The 23,145-nt window shown below is 49.1% G+C and overlaps 2 protein-coding genes across 7 annotated transcripts; both read left to right on the top strand.

The window, feature by feature from the left end:
* Nucleotides 1-115: 115 nt before the first annotated feature.
* On the top strand, nt 116-11,042 carry satb1a (SATB homeobox 1a). 5 transcript variants are annotated; one of them, XM_088986948.1, is made up of 12 exons: nt 116-311; nt 747-973; nt 1,121-1,297; nt 1,532-1,658; nt 2,128-2,251; nt 2,870-2,978; nt 3,084-3,161; nt 3,361-3,884; nt 6,091-6,288; nt 7,007-7,162; nt 8,280-8,477; nt 9,130-11,042. In XM_088986948.1, the coding sequence occupies exons 2-12, from the start codon at nt 760-762 to the stop codon at nt 9,964-9,966; spliced, it is 2,742 nt and encodes a 913-aa protein (XP_088843074.1). In that variant the 5' UTR covers nt 116-311; nt 747-759; the 3' UTR covers nt 9,967-11,042. The 5 variants fall into 5 exon arrangements, with proteins under 5 accessions (XP_088843074.1, XP_088843075.1, XP_088843077.1 ...); XM_088986949.1 differs by having other exon boundaries at nt 117-311; nt 3,364-3,884; nt 9,130-11,041; XM_088986951.1 differs by lacking the exon at nt 3,084-3,161 and having other exon boundaries at nt 117-311; nt 3,364-3,884; nt 9,130-11,041.
* Nucleotides 11,043-11,133: 91 nt separating this feature from the next.
* On the top strand, nt 11,134-21,557 carry tbc1d5 (TBC1 domain family, member 5). 2 transcript variants are annotated; one of them, XM_088986959.1, is made up of 22 exons: nt 11,134-11,280; nt 13,600-13,707; nt 14,210-14,261; nt 14,334-14,442; nt 14,519-14,608; nt 14,704-14,778; nt 14,858-14,925; nt 15,003-15,105; nt 15,714-15,802; nt 15,923-15,973; nt 16,324-16,393; nt 16,474-16,646; nt 16,766-16,908; nt 16,981-17,087; nt 17,379-17,464; nt 17,864-18,099; nt 18,186-18,224; nt 18,626-18,777; nt 18,852-18,951; nt 19,441-19,520; nt 19,594-19,824; nt 20,466-21,557. In XM_088986959.1, the coding sequence occupies exons 2-22, from the start codon at nt 13,608-13,610 to the stop codon at nt 20,721-20,723; spliced, it is 2,412 nt and encodes an 803-aa protein (XP_088843085.1). In that variant the 5' UTR covers nt 11,134-11,280; nt 13,600-13,607; the 3' UTR covers nt 20,724-21,557. The 2 variants fall into 2 exon arrangements, with proteins under 2 accessions (XP_088843085.1, XP_088843084.1); XM_088986958.1 differs by having other exon boundaries at nt 14,207-14,261.
* Nucleotides 21,558-23,145: the final 1,588 nt, after the last annotated feature.

Genomic DNA, 23,145 nt, shown 5'->3' with positions numbered 1-23,145 from the left:
TACATTTATGGAGCGCGCCAGTGAATTCATGATGACGCCATATGTTAATGCAGCTGGCCTCCCCGCTCCCGTAAAGCCCCCAGCCCCTTCCTCGCAGCCCCCCTGAAGCACCCACCCCGCTCGCTCGCTCGCTCACTCGCGGGCGCGCACTCTGGTCTTTGGAGGAGAAGCAGGAAAACAAGAGACCGTGTGTGCACGCCTCTAAATCTGAGAAGAGGCTGAGCGAGCGGCGGCGTATTGTTCTCCGCGCGGGACCGAGACCGTCCCCGTGGCGCCACGAAGCAATGCAGAGATGAGGAGGGTCTTCGGAGGTACGCTTCAAATGAATTGGACGCCGTCGAAGGTCGATGGGACTGGCGGCGCCGTCATCTGAGGCGCGATTGAGCTGGCTTGCGCGACGCTTGCTTTCCATTCAACTTTCAGGGTTAAAAAACCGTCGCCGGTGGGTTATTTTTGCGCGTGGGGATGCAGTGGCTTATTTGAATGTGGCTCAAGAGCGGCTTTGTTTTGGAAAAGCGGGCTGCTTTTATGACTGGAGAGGAAGCCGATGGGTGCAATCCGAGGGAAGGTCATGAAGTATCTTTGGAATTGGAATCTCATTTGAAATCTAATGGCAAGCGATATCAGGAATGCGGCCGAGTTTACCATGCAGCTCGTTTATTATTTCATCCGCATGAACGAAGAGCAGACCCCCCGCCCGCTTCCAAGTCCCCGTTCACTCACCGGAAAGGATTTTGTGTGCGCAGTGTGACTCCCCAGATGGACCCCCTGTGTCACGGAGCCAAGAAAGCAGAGGGCGCCGATCCCAATGCAGACCTGAGGCCCCCTCCTACCAAGATGGCCCGTCTGGAGCAACACGGGGTGGCAAGCGCCGCGGTCCAAGAGAGAAGTAAGCAGGCAAGCCCCTCCTACGTGCTCCAGAAAAGCAACACGGGAAGGCATCAGCGCAGGAACTCTCATCATCAGCCCACAGGTAAAATAGGACACATCCTGAATGCTAAAAAAAACAACGTGGCGGTCAACTATTCCTTGAGAGTTTTGAAAGACTACCAATGTATTATTATGATTTAAAACAAAAGCACGGCGTATCGTTGAACTATGGTCTCCACTCCCGCGCCAGGAAGCTCGGTGCCTGTCTTCTGCGTGGTGGAGCACGCGGAGAATCCCACGGAGGGAGAAAGGAAAGAAGAGCATGCGGAATTTGTCCTGATCAAGCGAGATCTGCTCTTCAACCAGCTGATCGAGACGGCCCTGCTGACGCTGGGATATTCACACAGCTCCGCCGCTCAGGCCAAAGGTGCCACACACAAGTCTGACATACCTTGGACGCTTCGAGATCCTACACACTGAAATCGCAATCATCGTGATACGCCAAGTATGGAGAACACACGAGGAATTTGTCTTTGCTACAACAGGCTGCACTAGTATCATTATTAAAAAAAAAAAAGACGTGACAAATAAGTACGGAGGAGACTCGTAACGGCTAATCTAATCTATAATTTCTGTGCATGTGCATGTGTGTCTGTATCAGGTTTGATCCAGGTGGGCAAGTGGAAACCGTTGCCTCTTTCCAGTGTGACAAATGCTCCGGACGCCACCGTGGCTGACATGCTGGAGGACGTCCACCATGTTATCACCCTTAAAATACAGCTGCAAACGTACGTGCAAATCCTCATTGCTATTTGTTTCGCACGCCCTTGAACTCCATCACTGCCATTCCCAAATTTATTCCGGAATTGAAAATATGACGCGGAGCACCGTAAAGCACTGGTCGTACCTCTGGCAAGGTTTTTCCCCTCCCACGACGGGGCAGCATTTGAGCCTTGTTACATACATTATTTTGTACATCTGCCCCCATTTCAAGCTCAGATAACTCCAGACCCAAATAATTGAGGAATCAACTCTTTTTCATCTCCTGATGAAAGAAGATTTCTAACGCTGCGTTGAATGTTTATGTAGTCCTAAAACTCAATGTTACGCGGGTCCTGGAATTTGAGTGAAAGTGACAACAACCCTGGCACCGGAGTAGCCACATTTTTGCGCGTCTGGCAGTGAACGGGTTTATTTGCGTCGCATTCTACATTCAATCATCTACAAAGAGCGTGATATGAAATGGCATTTATCCAGCTACCCCAAACTGGAGGATTTGCCGGCGGAGCAGTGGACCCACTCGATTGTTCGAAACTCGCTGAAGGAACTTCTCAAGGAAATGAACCAGAGTACACTGGCCAAGGAGTGTCCTTTGTCTCAGGTACGACACGCGCACACAAAACCTGCGGGGTTTTTTTTCCACTTATCGCTGGTAATATGACAGACCGTGTGGGGCCAATAGTTAGACAGGAAGTTCGCATGCGGGAGTGCGCGCCCGACTGAAATAGACAATCTCCATTTTCCCTCTTTGGAACAGAGGCAAGTGCGGATAGCATCTGTTAGTCCCCTCGGGTTTACAGATGAGAGAGAAGAGAGATTGCTCGCTATCTGCCATCTTCCTCCTCTTCTTTCCATCTCAGCCGGCGAGAAGATGCGAGACGGGCAAAGTCCTCCCTACGCCGCCATCTTCAGTCTCTGTCGCTGTTTATTTGCAAGACACAGATTAAAAGAAATATGAGAAGATGAAAGGTGTGATCAGATGTAAAGATTGCGCAGGAAGGCCTTGAGGGAAAATGGGCGAGAGAAATGAAGAGAGAGACAGTTAGAGGGAGGTCCAGAAAGAGACGTCTTTCTGTATGCATGCACCCTCATCCGTCTTTATTATTGTCTTTACCTTTGGGCTCTTTTTTTTTTAATAACCCAGACGTGAGTGCCTGAATATCAAATATGCGAGCGTGTGATGCGTTTGATTTTATTTTCTTCTATTTCCACGTTTCAGAGCATGATCTCCTCCATCGTCAATTGCACCTACTACGCCACCGTTTCTGCGACCAAGTGTCAGGAGTTTGGACGATGGTATAAACACTTCAAGAGCAGCAAATGCAACAGTGAGTCGGAGCTTTCCAAAGCAAACCGTCAATCACTTTTCATCTGGACTGTAAAAAAAAAAAAGAAGGACACTTTTTAATTTGGATTGTATTGGATTGCATTAGCTTCCATTAGTCTCGCAGTGGAGGAAGAGGAAAGGGAAGAAGGAAGCAGAAAAACAAAATGCAGGAGCTGCTGTAAAGGTAGCCGTTTCAGAAGCTTTTCCTTTGAAGGCTGCTCGCTTCACGCTAATGCAGAATGGGAAATGCCATAGACGGGCTAAGAAATATCATGTTAATCAATTTGAGAAGTGGAGCCCAGTCACACTTTGGCTGATGGAACATCATTGAAGCCCAATCGGCGAAGGAGTTGATTTCATAGCTTGCCTGCGCTTTTCCTCAGCAGAGATGGACGCCTTCCCAGAGGGGTCGTCGCAGCAACAACATCAGCAGCAGCCCGTCAACGGCAGCCCATCGGATCCGAGCTCAGGCCTTCTGTACCTCCACGGGGGGATCTCCAACGCGGTGGCCGCGGCCCCCCCTCGCACTCTTTGCGACGCCGACTTGCTCGCGCAGACCGTCGGCAGGTCTCAACAGCAAGTCGCGACTCAAATTCTAAACCGGCAATACGCCGTCCGCCTCATGCTAACGGGCCGGGGCCCGTCGCCGGCCTCGCGGCCATATCTCCAGCACGCGCCTGCGGGGAGGACCCCCGTCCAAGGCGTCCCCAAAGCAGCCGATGCCCAGGGCCCTCGGCGGAGCCAAGACGGAGCTCAGCCGGCCGGGCCGCAACAGCAGACGGCGAGCGGCCCGTGCCTGGGCCCGCTCGACGTGCCGACCGACATCTACCACTGCGTGCGTGAGGAACTGAAGAGAGCGGGAATTTCGCAGGCTGTTTTTGCGCGAGTGGCTTTCAACAGGACCCAGGTAGGCTAATCGCCGGGAAAGTCACTTCGGTAGGCTTCTCTTTTCTTTTGCCTGTACTGACGTTCCCCACCTTACGAACGAGATACGTTCCCAGCGGTCGTTCCTAAGTTGCTTCACTGCTATATTTTGGAGGTCAAACACTGAACGGGGTTTAGTAGAAAACGGTAGCATGACGACGTAGCCGGCACCTCATTATGAAATGACGTGCCGGCAGCCGTGACTTTTTTGTCGACCGGGAAGAGGGATTTCCTCCCTGCTCGCGTACTCCACGCAGCCAATCGTAAACGAGCTCGGCGGACAAAAATTGTTCGTATGTAGCGTTTTTCTCAAGTTGTTGGTAAGTTGGGGAGCGTCTGTATTTTGACCAAAAAAAAAAGCAGGAATGTGTTGATTTCACGGTGTGATGGATGACATTTGAACTGAGGCGGTCGGAACAGCATCTGGAAGGGAGGCCGTGGTCTGAAACAGCCTTCACCTTCGGACTCTGAAACCGCCATTCATTTCTTGATTTGATTCATGTATTCGCTCATCCATTTATTCATGTCTTTATTTATTCATGTATTCACTCATCCATTTATTCATGTCTTTATTTATTCATATAGTCAATCCTTTATTTATTCAGCCATTTGGCTATTCATTTATTTATTTATGTATTTATGCATTTATGGATTCATGCATTGATGTATGCGTCCATTTATTTATTTCTTTGCTTGTATATGTATCTGAAGGAGCCCTTCTCCTTTTCGCCCGCCCGCCCGAGCGACTTGAAAATCCCCCAAATTGAGGGCGCCATTTCGGTGTGGCCTTTGCCGCAATGCCCCCCAGCCTTTCCCCTTGGCCCGTTCGTTGTTGCGCCAGCGCTCTGCAGCAAAAAATGTGGCGCCAACACCGAAGCAGCTGCCGGCTACCTCATCACAAGCCCTTGGAGAAATCCTTTGCCACCTCTGCTTCCCTTTTGGCGCTGGCCCTCCCTCCATTTTGCCATCCTTCAATCTGGCAGAGTTTCCATTCATTTGACCTTTTATTGTCAATCTGTCTTTTCTAATCTTATCCTCCTTCGTCCCCCCCCTCATTTTCATACCAAATCTCATATCGGCTCGAATGTGAAAATGCCACATTAGCCGAGGCCACTTTACATTCAGAAACGGGACTCAAAGGAGGCTTGTTAATATTATTATGGTCATTATCATTTTCATCACAATAAGCGGAGCAGGCCACCCCACCGCCCATTGCCAGCTCTGGGGTGCCCGAGTATCATCCGTGCAAGTTGGCGTCATTCCAAGATGCCATCTCCAAGTGGAAGGGATCGTTTGTCATACAGGAGGGGGCGCGTGACGACCCCCCCCGACGAGCTGTCGAGCTCTTAGCTTGAAACATCATTCATTTTTTACATGGCTGCCATTTGTAGAGAGAGGACTTTGATGGCTTGTGCGTCGACTGGAGATGCGCTTGGAGTGATGCGAGCCTGCAACTGGCTTTGAAATATTCATCTGTTGAATAGAAATTCCCATTTGAGGAGACTCTGCTTTTCGCCAGCACTGTTTTTGATTCGGGATGGAATGTCAGTGCCATTTGACTGTCATCGTTGGACACCTCTAGCACGATTTTGTGTGTGTGTGTGTTGTTTTTTTTTTTTTTTTTGCGCCTGAAATGGGCAACATTTTCACGGGTGAGAAGAAATGAGCGTCAGTGCAGAGCGTCGATGCGTATGTGGAACTGTCGCGGCTTGGAATTGAAGTGTATTTACGTGGGACAGGAGATGTGAGACAGCCTGTTTTCGTCAATGGATGCTACAGCTGTGTGTTTGCTTTCAACATTTAGCCTGTGGCAGACGTGCACGTTTTTTACCATAACGTCCCTGATCCGCTGGTGAAAAGGAGGCTTAGATCCTCTCCTATTTCATTTAGAACCGCTTCACACAACAAAGAGGGCGCAGAAAGTGCGACCGAGTGTCTGTGTCACATTATTTGTTTTTTGTTCTTGTGACTTCAAGATGGCGCCTCGAGTGTGGCTGCCTTTGCAGCAGCTCCTGTAATTTATTTTTCTACGCCTTCCTTTCCCTTGGTCTTACTTTCATTTCTCCACTGCGAGACTAATAAAGGCGAATCCAATCCGAGATTGATAGGAAGGAGGTAGCGATCGGTTCGCACTAAGCGACCCAATAAACAACACGTGCTTGACTTAATGCGCCACATTTGTCTAACAGGGCCTCCTCTCGGAGATTCTACGAAAGGAGGAGGAGCCTGAAAATGCCTCGCAATCCCTGCTGGTCAATCTACGAGCCATGCACGGCTTCCTGCAGCTACCCGAGGCGGAACGAGAACGCTTCTACCAGGAGGAGAAAGAGCGAATTCTGACCACGTTCATGCCGGGCTGCGACAACACGCCACCAAGATGCACTCAGGTAATGACGCCGATGCTGTGCGGCGCATAGCTTGCCGGGCTTATTATTTTTATTTATGTGGTGACATTGCAATGCGCATACATTACTATCCTGCGGGGCTTCATTTTCTTTGTTTTTTTGTGTGTGTATTCTGACGATTGATGAAAAGAAATGATGACTCCGGCTACAAAAAAGAAACGACTTTCATTGATGTCAGCCAAATGTTAGCCTTTTATTTCTTTTTTTATCTGCACCAAACTGCAGCGACGTCTTACTCGAATAGAATCAAATAAGAAAAGTGGAACCATTTCAGCTTTGGATCGTCCTCCAAAGCCGAGACCTTTGACCCACTTGATCAGCGCGTTGAAATCTTTGCCCGATTCCTTGGCTCCGTTGCTGTGGCAACCGCCAGCGACGCACGGAACAAGTGCTTTTTTCCAATCGGTGAAAACTCCACACGCAGCAATCGTCCTTGAGTGAAACTTGGGCTCATTTCTGTGACCTCAAAAAAACAGCCAATATTTATCATGCCATGACTTCAAAATCAATACTATAATTAATTGGTTATTTTGTTCAAACATTCGTTTTGTTTGATGTTATTTTTGTCTGCGCTTTTTAACAACTTTCTATTGTATAGATTGGCCCGCTGCCAGTTTACAGCGGCTAATTCCCTTTTGCTCATGGGCACTTTTCGTAACGGAATGGCCCTCGGGCCCCCCCCTCCCCATTCTTCTTGCAGGCCGGATTGTCACCCGTGACGACGGAGCGAAGCGTGAGGACAGACGCTTGCGTTGTCAACGTCAGCGCCTCAATCTACGAAGAGATCCAGCAGGAAATGAGGCGAGCCAAAGTCTCCCAGGCTTTGTTCTCCAAGGTGGCCGTGTCCAAGAGTCAGGTATGACCGCGCTAAATGAGCGGGAGGGATTTACCCCGACCGAGGCCTTCTCCGCTGGCCTAATAAAGAAGAAATGGATTTAGTTCCCCGTCTACTGTTCAAGCCATTTTTAAGATGGACTTTTCAAGAAAAAAAATGGCATCATTAAGAAAGGTCGGACCGCTCCGAAGCTAGCAAAAATAGCAAATAATATTGCAATTTTATGAGGCCATCATGAATCCACACGTTGCTAGTAAATATTCCAACCGTTAACATTTCTTGGCCAAGCGGACGTGTAGTCATATCGCACCACACGCGCAGCTGATTGATTCCGACATAGCACTACTGAAGGCCTAGTTGATGAAATCCACGGCCTGCCACTGATGGCCCCGAATTATCCAGGAAAGACCAAGCGACAACAAAATGGCTGCAAAATGCATCCGCCCGCGACGGCACCTGACGCTGCTTCCTATTAACGTCCACGTGGACGCTATGGAATCTCCGCACGTGCGCGCGGGCGCGTACACGTTTCCCGCCTGCCGCAAACAACTAAACAGCAGGACGTACGCACGGGGCACGCGATGAATGTTTATTCTTCTCATATTTCATAGCGGCCCCCGTAAGCTGGTGATTGCTTTTGTTTTGGCGGATCATTTGCCGCCGAGGGACGGAGGGAATGTTCTTTCCTTCATCCCCCCCCCCCTCGTTCTCTCTTTCGAGCATCAGTATGCATTGAGGTCATGAGGTCACCAGTCATCATGGTCAAAGCAGCTGCTCCGACGCCCATTAGGCCTACTTCTCTCTCTCTCTCTCTCTCTCTCATATTATCTGAGTGCTTGGCAAAGTCATCCATGCGGGATCTTTTGTGTTCGCTCTTGTTGGCGCATCTGGATGTTTTGTATTGCTCGCTGGTGTTGGGTTGGGCATCGGCCATGTTTTTGTGTGTGTCGCCAGCATTCGCGAAGACTTCCGAAAAGACTCTTTTCTGGATGCGCTTCACTGGGAATTGCTCTTCCCGCATGAGATGGATGTAAGCTGCGCGCGTATCGTACGGGAATGGTGGAAATGGAAAAAGCTTTTTGCTTTTGCGTGACGGGAGCCGCGGATGACACGTGCGTGGCGTGGCTTTGTTCCGCAGGGCTGGCTTTGTGAGCTCCTTCGCTGGAAAGAAGAACCCAATCCGGAGAACCGAACACTGTGGGATAACTTGTGCGTGATCCGCCGTTTCCTGAGCTTGCCCCAGAGCGAAAGAGATGCCATTTACGAGCAGGAAAGCGTCATCCCTGCGCAGAACTCCGCTGACAGACGTGCACTCCTCGCACATGAAAACGGATTGGTAAGGCTTCAAAAATACACGGGCCTTCTTTTCCGTCTCATTCCCGCATTTATTGGGGAATTGAAAACATGACGCGCAGCGGCGTTCCCAAATATTTTGGTCTGATTTTGGATTTTCTTGCAGATAAGGCGCCGATCGGATAGCTGCCAGTTTGTTCCCTTTCGCGAGGGGGCGCCATTCGCCTTTTGTCCACGTTAGCGCTTTGTCTCGGCTTCAAAGCGCTAGAAAAAGAAAGCACGATGTATGGAGCGCATTGTGTTTTGTACAGACGCCCCCATTTCCAGCTCAGATAACTCCAGACCCATATCACTTAGGAATGAACTCTTTTTTGATGATGAAAGAAGAGCATCCAAGGTTTCTTACTCTGAATTGAATGTTGATGTCATCTAAAAGTCAATATTGTGGAGTGCAAATGACAAAAACCCTGGCACTGGAGTGAACACACGTTTGCACCTATATACAGTAAAGTCTCGTTATATCGATATCGGATATATCGATAGTCCCGGTTATATCGATATTTTTTCGGACTCCCTTGAATATCGATATAACGAGACTTTACTGTATTTCCTGACGGCAGCAAACAACCTCCCAACGACTTTAGCTCTGAATGGTGAAATATAGTCATTGTCATTTTCTTCCTCCCCCTCTCTAGTATCAACGCAACGCTCTGCTGTGCCAGCCGCACCATCCGCAAGCTCAGCAACCTTTGCATCCGGACGCGGGACCTCGTTTGTCTCCACGGCAACCGTGCGCCGCATCGCCCGCCGAGCTGGAAAGCGGAAGCAACTGGGGATTTTTCCGAGTCCAGAGCGATGCCGACCATTTGGTTGAGGGAAGAGAAGAAGAAGAAGAAAACGGCACTTTTGCGCTGGACTGGAATCCTTTGATGAGTGTGACAAATGCCCAAAGTGGCGATCCGCTGGCGGAGGCCGATGAAGGCGGAGACGTCCGAAAAGAAATGGCCACAGAGGGGAAAAATCCATTTCCGAAGGCCGAAGACGGCGACGACGACAGCTTTGGCATTTGGGAGCGGGCACGTCGGGAAGGTGACTTGCAACACGTGGGATTGAACCACCAGACGTTGGGCATTTTGCAGAGCTTCATCCAAGACGTGGGCCTCAATCCGGACGAGGAGGCGGTCCACACCCTCTCGGCTCAGCTGGATCTGCCCAAACGCATCATCCGGGGCTTCTTCAACAGCCAAGATCTCATAGCCGCTCGCCATTATCCAGAAGGTCAGATGTTGAAGCGCGGACGGGAGAGCTGCGCGGCCAGGACGGCCATCGTGGAAACAAGTCGGCGGGAGCAGGAGGTCAAGACCGAAACGGAAGAAAGGAACCAGGAGAAAAGACTCCTTGTGACAAATGGCAAGATGAACACCATGACTTTAAAAGGGGTGGATTTTAGTACTCAAACCCTTCTTCCCGCCATGAAGCAAGAAGATGAAAGCTACGGCATTTCAAACCCCATTTATGATGTTCACCTATGACTCGCTCGCTCGCTCGCTCGCCTTGTTTTTGGAGTCCGGATGGATGTGTCCGTTGGGAGAATCATTTCACACGTTGTCTTTTTCCCCTCTGCTGGTGTATGAACGAACGCTCACTAAAAGGTTGATGTACTTTGAATGGCATTCCAAATGTCACATTTTTTGACTGGATGACTCACAAATGTTGCCCCCCCGCCCCATTATAGCTTCACATTGCATCGTCACAAAAAGAACTGTTGCTGTTCACACCGCAATTGCCTTTTTAAGAGCCCATATCGACAAAAGGGCAATTGTGTCGGACTCTCTCATCATGTCTTGAATATTCCTGCTACGTTAGTTAAAATTCTATGGAAAATATGCTATGTCATTTCCCCTTTTTTTTATCATGGTTGCCTCCGTTTCACGTGAAAGTTCTTTTTTTCACTCATTCACACTGCCATTCATGAATTTAGTCAGGAATTCCCAAATTGTTTTTTCTTTTCCACAAGAGGGCAGCATTTCCCCTTTTTCCGTGTTAGCGATTTGTTCCAGCTACAGCTGTTGTTTAAGCGCTATATAAACCGTGTATTATATTTTGTACAGCCGCACCCATTTCAAGCTTAGATAACTGCAGACCCGTATAACTTAGGAATTAACTGTTTTTTTTCCCCGATGAAAGAAGAAAGTCTAAGGTTTCTAACACTGTATTAAATGTTTATGTAGTCCTAAAACTCAATATTTTGTAGGTCCTGCAATGCAATTGACAATGACAAAAACCCTGGCACTGGAGTGGACACATTTTTGCACATCTGGCAGTGAATGAGTTGTCATTACAGCGACATATACCTCATTTCTCGATAAATAAACAAATCGAATGAATCAATAACATAGCGAGAGATCCAAGCAAGAATTATGTTTTGTAAATAATCACACACACACACACCTGGAGAAAAAAATGTTAATGAGCACAGGCAGTGGAGAGAGAGAGATGTTATATCAGATAAAAGTTGAGCCTGTGGCAGAATTGTGATTTGGGGAATTATTGAGCGGTGGATTGTGAAGACCGTGTGTGTTTTTCTTCATGTTTCTCTAAAAAATAACATAATAATGACAAGTACATTTTCAGCGTGTAGTTGTCGTCGACGTCACGTGTTCAAGTGGCTTTACCTGCAGTCGACCACGTGACTAGTCAGCTGCTCTCCCGCACTTCCTGATTGCCTGGCGACTCCTTCCAAAGCTTCGCTTGTTCCAAAAGTGCCAGATTGGAGCTCGTGCGCCAACAGAAAGCAGTCACAAACATGTTCGCTCACGGACTCCGCTTCGCTCGTTAAGATTTGGGTGAGTATTTTGTGTGCGGGAAAGATTTTAGTCGCGACTCCTCGCGTTGCTTGACTGCCTTCGAGTTTAGCTAGCCGCGTGTGGCGGAAGTAACAACGGGGTCGTGCTAATAGCGGTGCTAACGTCGCATTATAAGCACACGTTTCATTTCCAAGTGCCTTTAAAAAGGCTCGGGGTCACTTTACAGTGACTAATGTTTCGTCCCTTTTAAGATTGTAACGGTCGTGCGATTGGCATTTCATCCATTTCTTTTTAACGTCGTCGAGCGCTGCATGCCGATTGTGCTTCCGAGTTTGACGCTAGCTGCCCCGTGTTCGTATGAATGTGCTGGACGTCCATGTTTTTGATGTACCGAAATCCAACTTTGCATTTATAGTATTCATAGATTTCGTTTTGGGTTTTTTTTGTCCTGGCCGCAAATATATTTTTTTGCGTAACGCCCTCCGTCGATTCGTGTTGTGACATTGATCAGGTACCTGTCGACGCTTATTGATCCTCATCACTGTCATGCCTAAGCGGTTATAAATTTGCGTGCACCTAAAATGTGTAAAGCAAGTAAAAGATACTAAATGAACGATTCCAAACATTTATGCGGCCGAACCACGTGTTTGACATGATGGATAATCACTGCACGGTGCACCACAACGAACAAAAAGGATTATTCTGTCTGTCTGTCACTGACGTAGAGCGTTTAGTGTTAAAAATGCCAACCGGCTGGCCGGGTGGCCGGGTGCCCCCCCCCCCCTACCTCGCGCATACGTGGGCTCTTAGCTCCATTTTGAAGGAGTGCCTTGCGAGTTTATTGAGCTGGGCTGCCTGCCGCGGACCACACTTGTCATTGCTGCTTGCTGAAATCCACAAAAGGAGGAGAAAAAACTCGAGTTTGAACTGCGGTCGCCGGCTTATGTTATCATTGTTGAAGCATGAAAGGCTTCATTTAAAATGTTCAACATCACTTGAGCTTGGTGGCGAATATTTGAAGCTCAGCCTATCAGCATTTTTGCCCCCTCTAGGAAAAAAAAAAGTCTATCGGTTTGATTCCTTTTAATCTAAAGAGCTCTGAGCAAGCTGTTCCGAACAAGCTCGTCCTTGTTTATCATGTCATCGACACTGAACACTGTGTCTTTTTTTGTGAGCTGCTTGTTTGTAGGGAAAAAACCAGCAGTTGAAAGAGGCGGCGCTATTAAATTTGCAATGTAGTGAGGTGACGCCACCCCTGAACCCTCATCGGCTGATTGTCCGTTCCCAAAGCGTTGTCACGATGCATGCCAAAGATGGTGAGACCGCAACTCCAATCGAACGGAAACGGATCCGGAGGTGTTTATGGCAACTGCCAACGTTCCGAGAGGGATGTCAAAGAAAACGATCAGCATTTGGTTAAAAAAAAAAAAAAAAAAACTAAATGGAGGGCGTCAAAATGTCATGTCACGTCTAAAAAGACACTTGTATGATTTGCGGTGATGTCAAAGTGCATCCGTGGAATTTCAAGTGCTTTTTTGCGTCCTTTCCAACTCGGCCGCGCTGAGTCGAAGCATGCTCGATTGCATGATGGAAGCAATCCCTGAAGGAAAGTGCAACGCAATCACATGATTTGGTCCTTCAATCCTTTTGTGTTACTCGGAAACAAGTTCCAGCAAGCGGGAGAAAAAAGCAACAAGTCATTTCGTCAGATCATAAGCTGATTTTTTTTTGGGGGGGGAGATAATACAATAGCTTGGGCCTGTTAGGCCTGTCAAAATGGCTTTGATAGTTTAGTTTTAGCAGTACTGCTGAATTTAGAAATATCATAACTAACTCTGCGACGCAATTGTAAACTAATAAACATCTGGATGTGCCTTGGGAGACTAAGAAGAATAATAATACATTTTATTTTCAAAGCTCACTTTACAGTCACAGGATGAGTTTTTCTGCGGGTGAGCAGCGGTAGGCGCACGCGCCAGCGTTCATCAACTCAGAAGTAACTCAAATAGATAGAAGGCGATCAAAGCATCCTTTTCACCAGTGGATCAGGGACGTCACGGTATAATGCGCGCGTTGTGTTGAAATCAAAGAAGCTGTGGCATCCATGGACGTCTCACATCTCCCGCGCCACGTAAATCCGCTTCGATGCCAAGCCGCGACCGGTCCATATATCAAGATGAAAAAAACAAATCTATGAAATATTCAAAGCACGCATCTCTTTGCAAAATCGTTCTCGCCGGGAAAGCGATGAACATCCAGGCGGGTTTGGGATCCCAAACAGCAGCTCATATGCACCAATTGACCAATTGGAATCCGCGCTTGACGTTGACTCAAGCCATTTTGAATTCCACGCGACAGGTCGGGCAATGCAGCACCCAAACTTTGAGACCCGCCATCCCCTGCGGGCGGACGAGCGCCAGGAGACGGGCTCGGACCCGCTCAACGTCATCGAGAAGAACCGCAGTCGTAAGTGGGCTCCAAAACCGCCATTGCGATCACATGGCGTGCGTGCGTGCGTGCTCTTCGCAATTCAACATTGGAATGATTTGTGTCATCCGCGGGCTGCCACAGCGCGTGTGTGTGGGTGTGTGTGTGTGTGTGTGTGTGTGTGTGTGTGTGTGTGTGTGTGTGTGTGTCTTGCAATAGGGCTTGTCATGTTACGGCGCTGCTGAATATTAATTTGTGAGTGTCCCTGTGGAATGATCCACTCCTGTAATGAATGTTGACAGACAGCTTCCTGACTTGAGCGCATGTTGGCACCGCAGGCTAAATTTGACGTATTTACTGGCAACAAAGACAAAAAAAGAGTTAGAATCATCACGTCGCCCTTGGCCGTCCTTCTTCTTCTTCTTCAAGTTCCGCTTTATAAATGCGAGTTTCCATGTCCGGAGTCTTTTTTTCTTTGCTCCTGAAAAAAGGAAAAGCTGTCTTTGCGTTTATTTGCGACTGGCCTCGTTTGTCTCAGCAGGAGGCTCACTTGACGGCGCCGCTCACTCCGAGTCAACGTTCGCCTCATACAGGTGAGCCGCGTTTGCCTTGAAATGCGGACGCCGGCCCGTCCCTCGACATGAAGATCCCGCCTTGCCTTTCAGGAGAGAATGGGAGCAGTTGTTCGCCGGCGCTAATTACCTGTCCAGGATCCGGCAGGCGGGCATCGGCGGTCGATTGAGGAGCGGCCGATTTCGCAGCGTGTGCTGGAAGGTGACCGGCGGCCGCTCCCGTCCGCTCTGAGCTGGCCGGCCCGGGCCGTTTTAGCCCGCTTGCCGCTTGTCCGCAGTTGTATCTGGAGGCGCTTCCGGAGGATCGCGCTCGCTGGATCGGCAGGACCGAGGAGCTTCGAGGCCGCTACGACCGGATTAAAGAAAGGGTCGGACCTCCTCGTTCCTTCCCGCCGCTGCCCAAAGTCACCAAGACTCAAGCAGATGCGATGATGCTTGATTCTCGGTGGTGTTTTTTTCACAGCACATCACAAACCCTCGTAAGGCCGCGGGCCAACAGGATTTGGCGCTCAACAATCCGCTTTCTCAGGACGAGGGGGTACGTCGAACCGCTCGCCGCCCACGTTTCGAATAATAAGACCGTGAAGCTGCCTTCATGATCACTGTCGCGCTTTCAGAGCCCGTGGAACAAGTTCTTCCGAGATAAAGAGCTGAAGGCGATGATCAAGCAAGATGTACTCAGAACGTACGTCGTGTGGAAATTCCAATCCAATGTGACCAAATAAAAGAAAACAAACCATCTTTTTCTTTTGACTTTTCAAGCTTTCCAGAGATTTGTTACTTCCAGGATGACAAAGTGCGCAGCAAGCTGACCGATATTCTCTTCTGCTACGCCCGAGAAAATGAACAATTACTTTATAAACAGGTACGGGGGGCGGGGGGGGGGCTCTTCCATCGCCGTCTCCGTACAAATGTTGCTCACTCCACTCGGTATTGATGGCGCAATGGCAGGTGGCGTATTTGCCGCCTTCGGAAGATCAGCCTGCGCCTTATACGCCGCTTGGTGTCAACTTATAATGAGGTGTGGCAACGACTGTCGGCAGCCGCTGACTCCGTTTTGCCTCCGCCTTTTAACAAGGTGGCCCTATTTTCAGGTTCATTCATTGAAGGTGATACTCGGGCGTATACCAGAAAAGACGCTCGTTGTGAACAACCTTTTTGTCTTTCTTTGGAACGCTCGCTCAATCAGCCCGCGACTGATCCTTCATTTTTTTGAGAACTTTTTGCGGTTCTAAAAAGAAAGACCAAACAGGTCGGTGGGGAGGATCTCCTCCAAATGTTGTCGTTGTGTCCCGCCAAAAGTGAGTCCTGCCTCTGATGGAATCGTCCCCCGAGTCTGCAAACGAGCGCCGGCGACCGGTCGAGCAAAGCATCGTTTTGTGGCCGCTAACGATATCGAAATGAAAGCTCGTGCGTCGCCGTTCGAGGAAGACTGAGCCCAAATGAAGCCTCTTTTGCTCTTCTTTTGTGTAGGGGATGCACGAATTGCTGGCTCCGATTGTCTTTGTGCTTCACTGCGACCAGCAAGCCTTCCAAGACGCCAGCGAGACGGCGAGCCCCAGGTCGCTTGAGACTGTTACCTACTACTTGTCTAGTCGAGCTTGTCTTGGGATTGAGCCTCCACATCTTTGCTCATGTTGCGGCTAACGGCGTCTTATTTGTTTGTTTTTCCTCCCCCGCAGTGAGGAAATGAAGTGCTTGTTGAATCCACGATACCTCGAACACGACGCCTAGTGAGTAAAGTGACCTTGAGAGTTTTGAAAGGCGCTTAGAAATGAACTGTTTTATTATTATTACATCTTGCCGCTTTGTCAACATTAGAATGTACGTGAGCTGAACAAGAAGTCGCTGGCTTGACGATCCCGAGCTTTTTGGCTTCCGGTCTCAATGGGATTATTTTTGTCCTCAATAGCCGTATTTTGCTGTGTAGAAAGCGGACCGGAACACAAGGCGCACCCCCGACCAATCATATATCAATATGGTATTTTGCGTTGTATAAGGCGCATGAATGGTGTCTTTTCAAACGCTGCACCCTCAAGTGTTCCAAATATCACGTGGACATTTTCTGTCGTGCTTCCTTTAGTGCGCTCTTCTCGCTCCTGATGGAAACGGCGGAGCCGTGGTTCTCCTGCTATGAGGGACAAGTGAGACGGGTCAGTTTTCTGCACGCGCGTACGCCTTTGTTTGTTTGTTTGTTTGTCTTTGTATCGGAGCGGCGTTTTTGTGCCCGCAGGGTAAAGAGGAGACGCTCGGCGGCATCCCTTTTGCTCGGCCGCGGGACTCGGGGCCCTCCGTCGCCATAGTGACCAAAGTCAACCGCATCCAAGAGCAGCTGGTGAAGAAACACGACGCGGAGCTGCACATGCATCTCAACCGGCTGGAAATCGCCCCTCAAATCTACGGAATGTCAGTGGTTGCGCTCCCGCCGTGGTTTTTTTTTTTCCAATGAGGCGGCGGCGGCGCTCCCGTCCCATCCGTCCCGTCCGTCCCGTCCGTCCCATCCCGTCCCGCCTTGTGCTTTTCAGCCGCTGGGTGCGTTTGCTGTTTGGTCGGGAATTCCCGCTCCGGGATCTGCTGGTGGTTTGGGACGCTCTCTTTGCCGACGGCGTCAGCCTGGACCTGGTGGATTCTGTTTTTGCCGCCATGCTGCTCTACATCCGAGACGCTCGTACGTGACGCCCGACTGGCGCGTCGGCTTGACACGCGTGCGTACTGCATCGGTGGACGGTGTGCCTTTCAGTGATTGCCGGCAACTTCCAGACTTGCCTGGGCCTCCTGATGCGCTACCCGCCGCTGGGTGACGTCAACTCGCTGCTGCGGAAAGCGCTCTTTCTCCGAGATCCTCGAGTAAGAAATGCCTCCGAGCGCATCCCTAAATTCATTTGGCAATTGAAAAGTGTGACCTTGAGCAGCATTCCCGAATTTGCTGAGGTTTGGCCCCAAACAAAGGCTTACTTTTCACACTTGAGTCCGCTCCCACCAAAGTGAGGCGAGGCAAGGCGGGCGGGACGCTCACGTCCGTCGCGCGTCGACGCTTTGGGGTGCCATGAGCGCCGAGGCGTTTCTTTCCAGCTGCTTGTTTGACACGGCGTGCGGCTGTCAAAAAATGACGCTATCCTCTCTCGATGCTTCTGCGAGAACCACCCTCGACCCGTCAACTACCGGTTCCAGCAGAACCTGGATTACTACGAGACCCGCGGCGCCGACCTGATGAAGAAAACACGGTACAAACAAGCGTATTTCTGGATTGATTGGCAAATAGATTCCAAGTCAGTTAGCGTATTTTCCGCTCGAGAAGGCGCACCTGAAAGCCTTGATTTTCTTCCAAAGAAAAAAATCCGCTAGCGCCTCATCATGCCACAGATTTGCAAATCTTTTCTAGATCTATTATATTTGGAGGACTTTTTTCATTCATTGAACCTTAGTGTGCCTTATTGTCTGTCCGGTGCGCCTTATATTGAAAAAGGACACCATTGAGGGTGCGCATTTTAGGCCTTGCACACTGGAAAAGACGCTATTTTTGGGGGTGCGCCTTGTAGTCTTCTTTGTAAGCACCTTTCCAAACTCTCAAGGTCGCTGACTTGATGCGCTTTGAGATTGTGACTTGCCGTTTTGTCTTCCAGCACCAAAGGCGCCCCCCTCAACATCAACAAAGTATCCAGCAGCCTGCTCAACTTTGGCAGGAAGCTCATGTCGCCCGCCGTCGACGTCGGCTCCTCCCCCGCTTCGACCTCCGCGCCCGCTTTAGCGCACCCGCTCGCCGAGCCGCCCGCGTCGGCGCCGCAGAGCCGTAGCCCCGCCCCTTCTCAACATTGCCGCCTGTTGAAATCGGAGAGCGTGCCCGTCCGTCTGGGTCAGGGTACGTCGCGGGACGTCACGCCGGGCCATCGGCTCGCTCGCTCGCTGCTCCCACTTGACGCTTGCCTTTCTCTGATGCGCTTTCAGGCGACCGGTCTCGGATGTCCACGCCGGTTGCCCCGCGAGGTAAACCGCAACCGCTCGTCTGGCTGCGCTCGTGTTTTTGCACGCGGGGGATCATTTAACAGGTTGTCCAGCAGAGGGCGATGACAGACGGCCTTTGTAAGCCAATGGGGGGGCGGGGGGCGGGGGGAACTTTGCTCTGATATCATAATCATCATCATCATCATCATCATAATACATTGTTGTGGTACGAGTTTGTGGCCTCAAATACGTTTTTTTTTAGTCTTCTCATCCAGCGCTTTATTGCCGCGGACGCGCCGACATGGTTTTTGTCTTTCTGAGGCGTTCATGTCCGCTAAGAGAACACTTGACAAGGTGTTGAGAAATGGTGTCGTTTGGCATGCAAGTTGGTGGGAGTTGCCCAGCGAACCCCCCACACTCTCGCTTTCTCTCTCTTCTCTCAGGCTCCAAGAGACTGGGCTCCTCTCCCAGCTTTGAGAAGCTCAGCGTCAGGCCTCGTCAGTCGTCCTCCTCCTCCTCGCCGCCGCCGCCGTCGTCGTCGTTTTTCCACATCAGCCGTTCGCGTTCCCGCAGCGAGAGCAGGAAGGAGACGACGGTCAGATCCACTCATCGGCCCTCGTTCATCTGCTCATTTGTATGATGATGATGAGATTTTTGGACTGTTGACAGGAAGAGGATTTGGAGGCCCAGGTGTCCTTCTTGCAGGGTCAGCTCAACGACCTGGAGGCCATGAGCAAATATTGTGCCAAGATGATGGACAGCCACATCTGTAAGTTGGCCGGCGGCTGCGCAAAGCAAAGCAAAGCAAAGCAAATGCTTTCCTTGTTTTTTTTTTTTTTTTTTTTTTTTTTTTTTTTTTACACGTCCACCGCCATTCCCCAATTTAGGTCGGCTCAGACCTCTGGTCATGTTTTTCCCTTCCACACGGGGGCAGCATTTGCCTTTTTGGCCATGTCAACGCTTTGTTACAGCTTCAGCGCTTTATAAATCAATAATTGTTTTGTATTTTGTACAGCCGCCCCCATTTCAAGCTCGGATAACTCCAGGCCCGTATCATTTAGGAATTGACTTGTTTTTTCTGCTGAGAGAAGACAATCTAAGGTTCTAGTCGTCAAAGTCAATATTCTGTGGGTGTTGGAATTCGAGTGACAATGACAAGAACCCTGGCGCTGGAGTGGAGACACTTTTGCTCATCGTCTGGCAGTCACTGAGTCCAGACAAGATTTGTAACAATTGTCCCGTGTTGCGACTTCCTTAGGTAAAATCCAGGAAGTGATTTTGCAAGAGCGCTTGGAAAAAGAGGACGAGGTGCTGGTTTCACTGGCGGGGCTCAAACAGGTCAGCCGCCGCCGCCGGCGTTCCTGAGCCAAACCCGAGCAACCACCTGAATGATGGTTTTGACCTCCAACAGATTAAAGACATCCTCAAGGGGGCGCTCCGCTTCAACCAGAGCCAGTTGGAGGCCGAAGACAACCAGGAGATCGACATTGCGGACGACCACTACGCCTCGGCGGCCCGAGCCGATGACGGAGCTCCGAGCGTCGGCGGGCAAAGGCGAGGATCCGGCGCCACGATGGCGGATGACCGCAAGCGGCAGCTACGGCAGGAGGAGGAGGCGGAGCAAACCGTCACGCCGCACCAGGTTCATTGACCGTGACACGACGGAATCAATGTTGGGATTAAATTCACATTGCAATCATTTGAAATTGTCCCCATCTTTGACATTTTTGGACGCCGTCAACTCATACACTGCCAGTGTGCAAAAATATATCGGAATGATATTGATAACCTATTGATTTGGCCAATTACTTTAAGAAAATAGCGTGAATTAATTAACTCATTCGCTGCCAGACGATGTGCCAGGGTTTTTGTCATGTCACTCCAATTCCAACACCCACAGAATATTGACTTTTCGGATGACAATACAGCGTTACAAACCCGAGACGCTCCTCTTTCATCAGAAAAAAAAAAAGATTCCTAATTCCTAAATTACATGGTTCTGGAGTTATCTGAGCTTGAAATGGGGGCGGTTGTCCAAAATACAATACAATTATTGATTTATAAAGCGCTGAAGCGCTAACATGGAAAAAAGGGAAATGCCGCCCCCTTGTGGAAGGGAAAAAAAACGCTTTATCGGCACCCAAACATGAAAAAACAAAACCCCAAATGTATCCTTTTTACAATCACGGCATGTCAAAACACCTCCCACTGGAATTCTTTGTCATTTTTTTTCCTCTCTTTGCCCACTCCATTGAAAATGGCCGACCGTCCTCTCGTGCACAGGTGCAGTCCGCGTCCTCGGAAGCTCGTAACTGGGAAGACGACACCCTGCTATCCCAGGAGGGAGATTTGCGGGGGGCGGACGGAGGCGGGGCCGCGTGGGATCGCACCCCTCCCGTCCGGCGAGGTCGCGGCTTGGTTCGCACGGAGCCCGAAGGAGCCGCCGGGACCTTCAACGACCCCCTGACCTCGGCTTCGTCCGGTCCGGATGACGATTCGAGCGCCAGCAAGGACTCGGATTTCACCGTCGTCAATATTTGAACAAGTAAAGCCTATTTGTCAAACTACTCGTGGTTGCCGTCATCGTCATCCGAGCTGCTCTTCTTTTCAAAGTTGGACATGTCGACTGTGACGTCATTTCTTCAGGACTGTTTGAAGAGCGTGCAGGATCCGCCGGCACCTTGACTTGATGAACCATTTAGTCATTTCATCTCCCAAAGATCTCTTTTTTTTTGTGTGCGTTTTTAATAAGAACGGTGGTATGTAAAAAAATAGGCCAAATAACATCATAACATAGAAAAAATGCATGCTCAAATGTTATCACTTCACTTGAACTAAATGTTCTTCCTTTTCTTTTTTCCTTCCCCACTTTCTTGCACTCGTGACATCAGCCGTCACTTCCTCACATTTCGACGGTGTCATTTTGACGCCCTCCATCGACTCCTTGTCTCACCTACTTGGTATCCACTGTTGGCGGGGGGGGATTTGGCAGGATCATGAATGCACAAAAAAACTGCAAAATACTTAAGGCTGTCTATTTTTTTTTTTTTTGGGGGGGGGGTGTTGAACACATTTAATAATTGCAGCTGAAGACATGACTTTCAAACATGCCCCAAAATCATACATGGATTGGATTGGAGTATTGACGTCACTGTTTTCCTGTAAAGTACATTATAAGGTGCTATTTTAGTACAAAGTACAAATATGGTTGTTGTTTTTTTTGCAATGCTGGATTGAATGAGGCTTGAGGTGATTTCAGAGGCCTTGATTGATCAAGACGGTATGCATTAAAAAAAAAAATGATTTCAGTTGACTGTTATTTTTACAAGTCAACCTATCATGAGATAACTCTAATAAAAAATGAGTAGATTTTGATTCGTGATGAAGGCAACAGACGCTATTGATCATGATATGGGGTGTAATTGATGTGCTCATATCCCAACTTGAAAATAGATTCCGCAGCAGAAAAGCTCTCACAATCTTCAGCGGTTTTTACAAATATGATCAACAGACTTCCGCCGACATGAACGGCGCACCACAGATCAAACGTACAGGTGCGTCCTTGGCCGTTATCGGCGAGTCGTGGCTGCCGGTCGACTCGAGTATCGCATCGCCGGAATCATAATAAGAATTATACATTGTATTTAGAAGCGCCTTTCAAAACTCTCAACGTATGTTTACAGTCACAGGATGAGTTTTTGGATTTGCCTTTATTAGTCTTTTCTGCGGGTGAGCAGCGGCAGCCAAACGCGCCAGCGTTCACTCAACCCGGAAGTGACTCAAATAGATAGATAGCTAATAATAATACATTTCATTTACAAGCGCTCTTCAAAACTCTCAAGGTCACTTGACAGTCGCAGGACAAGCCAGATAGATAGCGAGCTAGCTAGCGCTGTGTACAAGTCTTTCAATCATCGGCGAGGAAGGAAATGTCTGCTAATTGTTCCGACAATCACTCTGACGTCACACGCGTTGAGGTGGAGGTGCTGGCTTTTCGCATGCCCTGCTAACTCCTCGACTCTCCCGGGCGAGCTTGCCCGTCAGAGCGGCATCGTGGACCTGCTTCATGTTCTCCTCAACTTCAGCCTTGGCGTTCGCGAGAAGATCAGCTTGACCCTCCGAGAGGCCGAAAGTCCAGGGTCGAACGTGAGTAAAAAAAAAAAAAAAATCAATCAAGTGGATTGGCGTTTGTGACCTTTAGGACGGTGATGTTCCAGGTGAAGCTCTCCGCGGCTCGACCCGCCTTTCGCCCTTTCAAGCCCTCTTTTGCCGCCAGGCTCTGTAGATGCTCGTGGAATGTCATGGCTGTAAAAAGGCAACTCCTAAAGGTTAGTACTTTGACTCAAATCATCCCGAATGAAACTGATGGAGATCATGTTTCAAAGGTTCATCTCGCAGACCTTGAAGGGGTCCTCCATCTTTAGAGGTTTGATCCGCATGTTTGTTTTGGCCAATCTTTTACGTCGGATGCCCTTGCTGACACAACCCTCTGTATTTATCCATAGCTAGACATGTATCTATGTATATCTAGATACAGTATCTATACATTTGTATACATATATATATCTAGCTGTCTTAAAGCAATTGTTATTCTTTGGCTTTTGACTCAGCATGAGACTTGATTTATTAGAGTTCCTGTTTTGTGATTTCTTCATTATTTCTACTTTTTGAATACATTATTTTTGCTCCATGTACAGTGTACAGCACTTTGGATGGATGGATGGATGGATAGATAGCAGTTTAAACGTGTTCCATAAATAGTTGAGTAAACATATGGATAGATAGAGATATATATATAGAGAAATATAGATATACAAAGACTATCTAATTTTAAAATTAAAAAATATTGAGCGAATGGATAGGTTTTAATGGCGTATGCCTCACTTATTGGCTGTTAGTTTGGTCACGTGATCTCGTAGGGGGCGTTTTTTTTCCGGGGGCGGTTTACTGTCGTTGGGCAGGA

Source organism: Hippocampus bargibanti, linkage group LG20 (assembly GCF_051943395.1).
Source record: "Hippocampus bargibanti isolate YZ-2025 linkage group LG20, ASM5194339v1, whole genome shotgun sequence".
In the NCBI taxonomy this organism is placed as follows: Eukaryota; Metazoa; Chordata; class Actinopteri; order Syngnathiformes; family Syngnathidae; genus Hippocampus; species Hippocampus bargibanti.
This window is presented reverse-complemented; position numbering and strand designations above follow the sequence as displayed.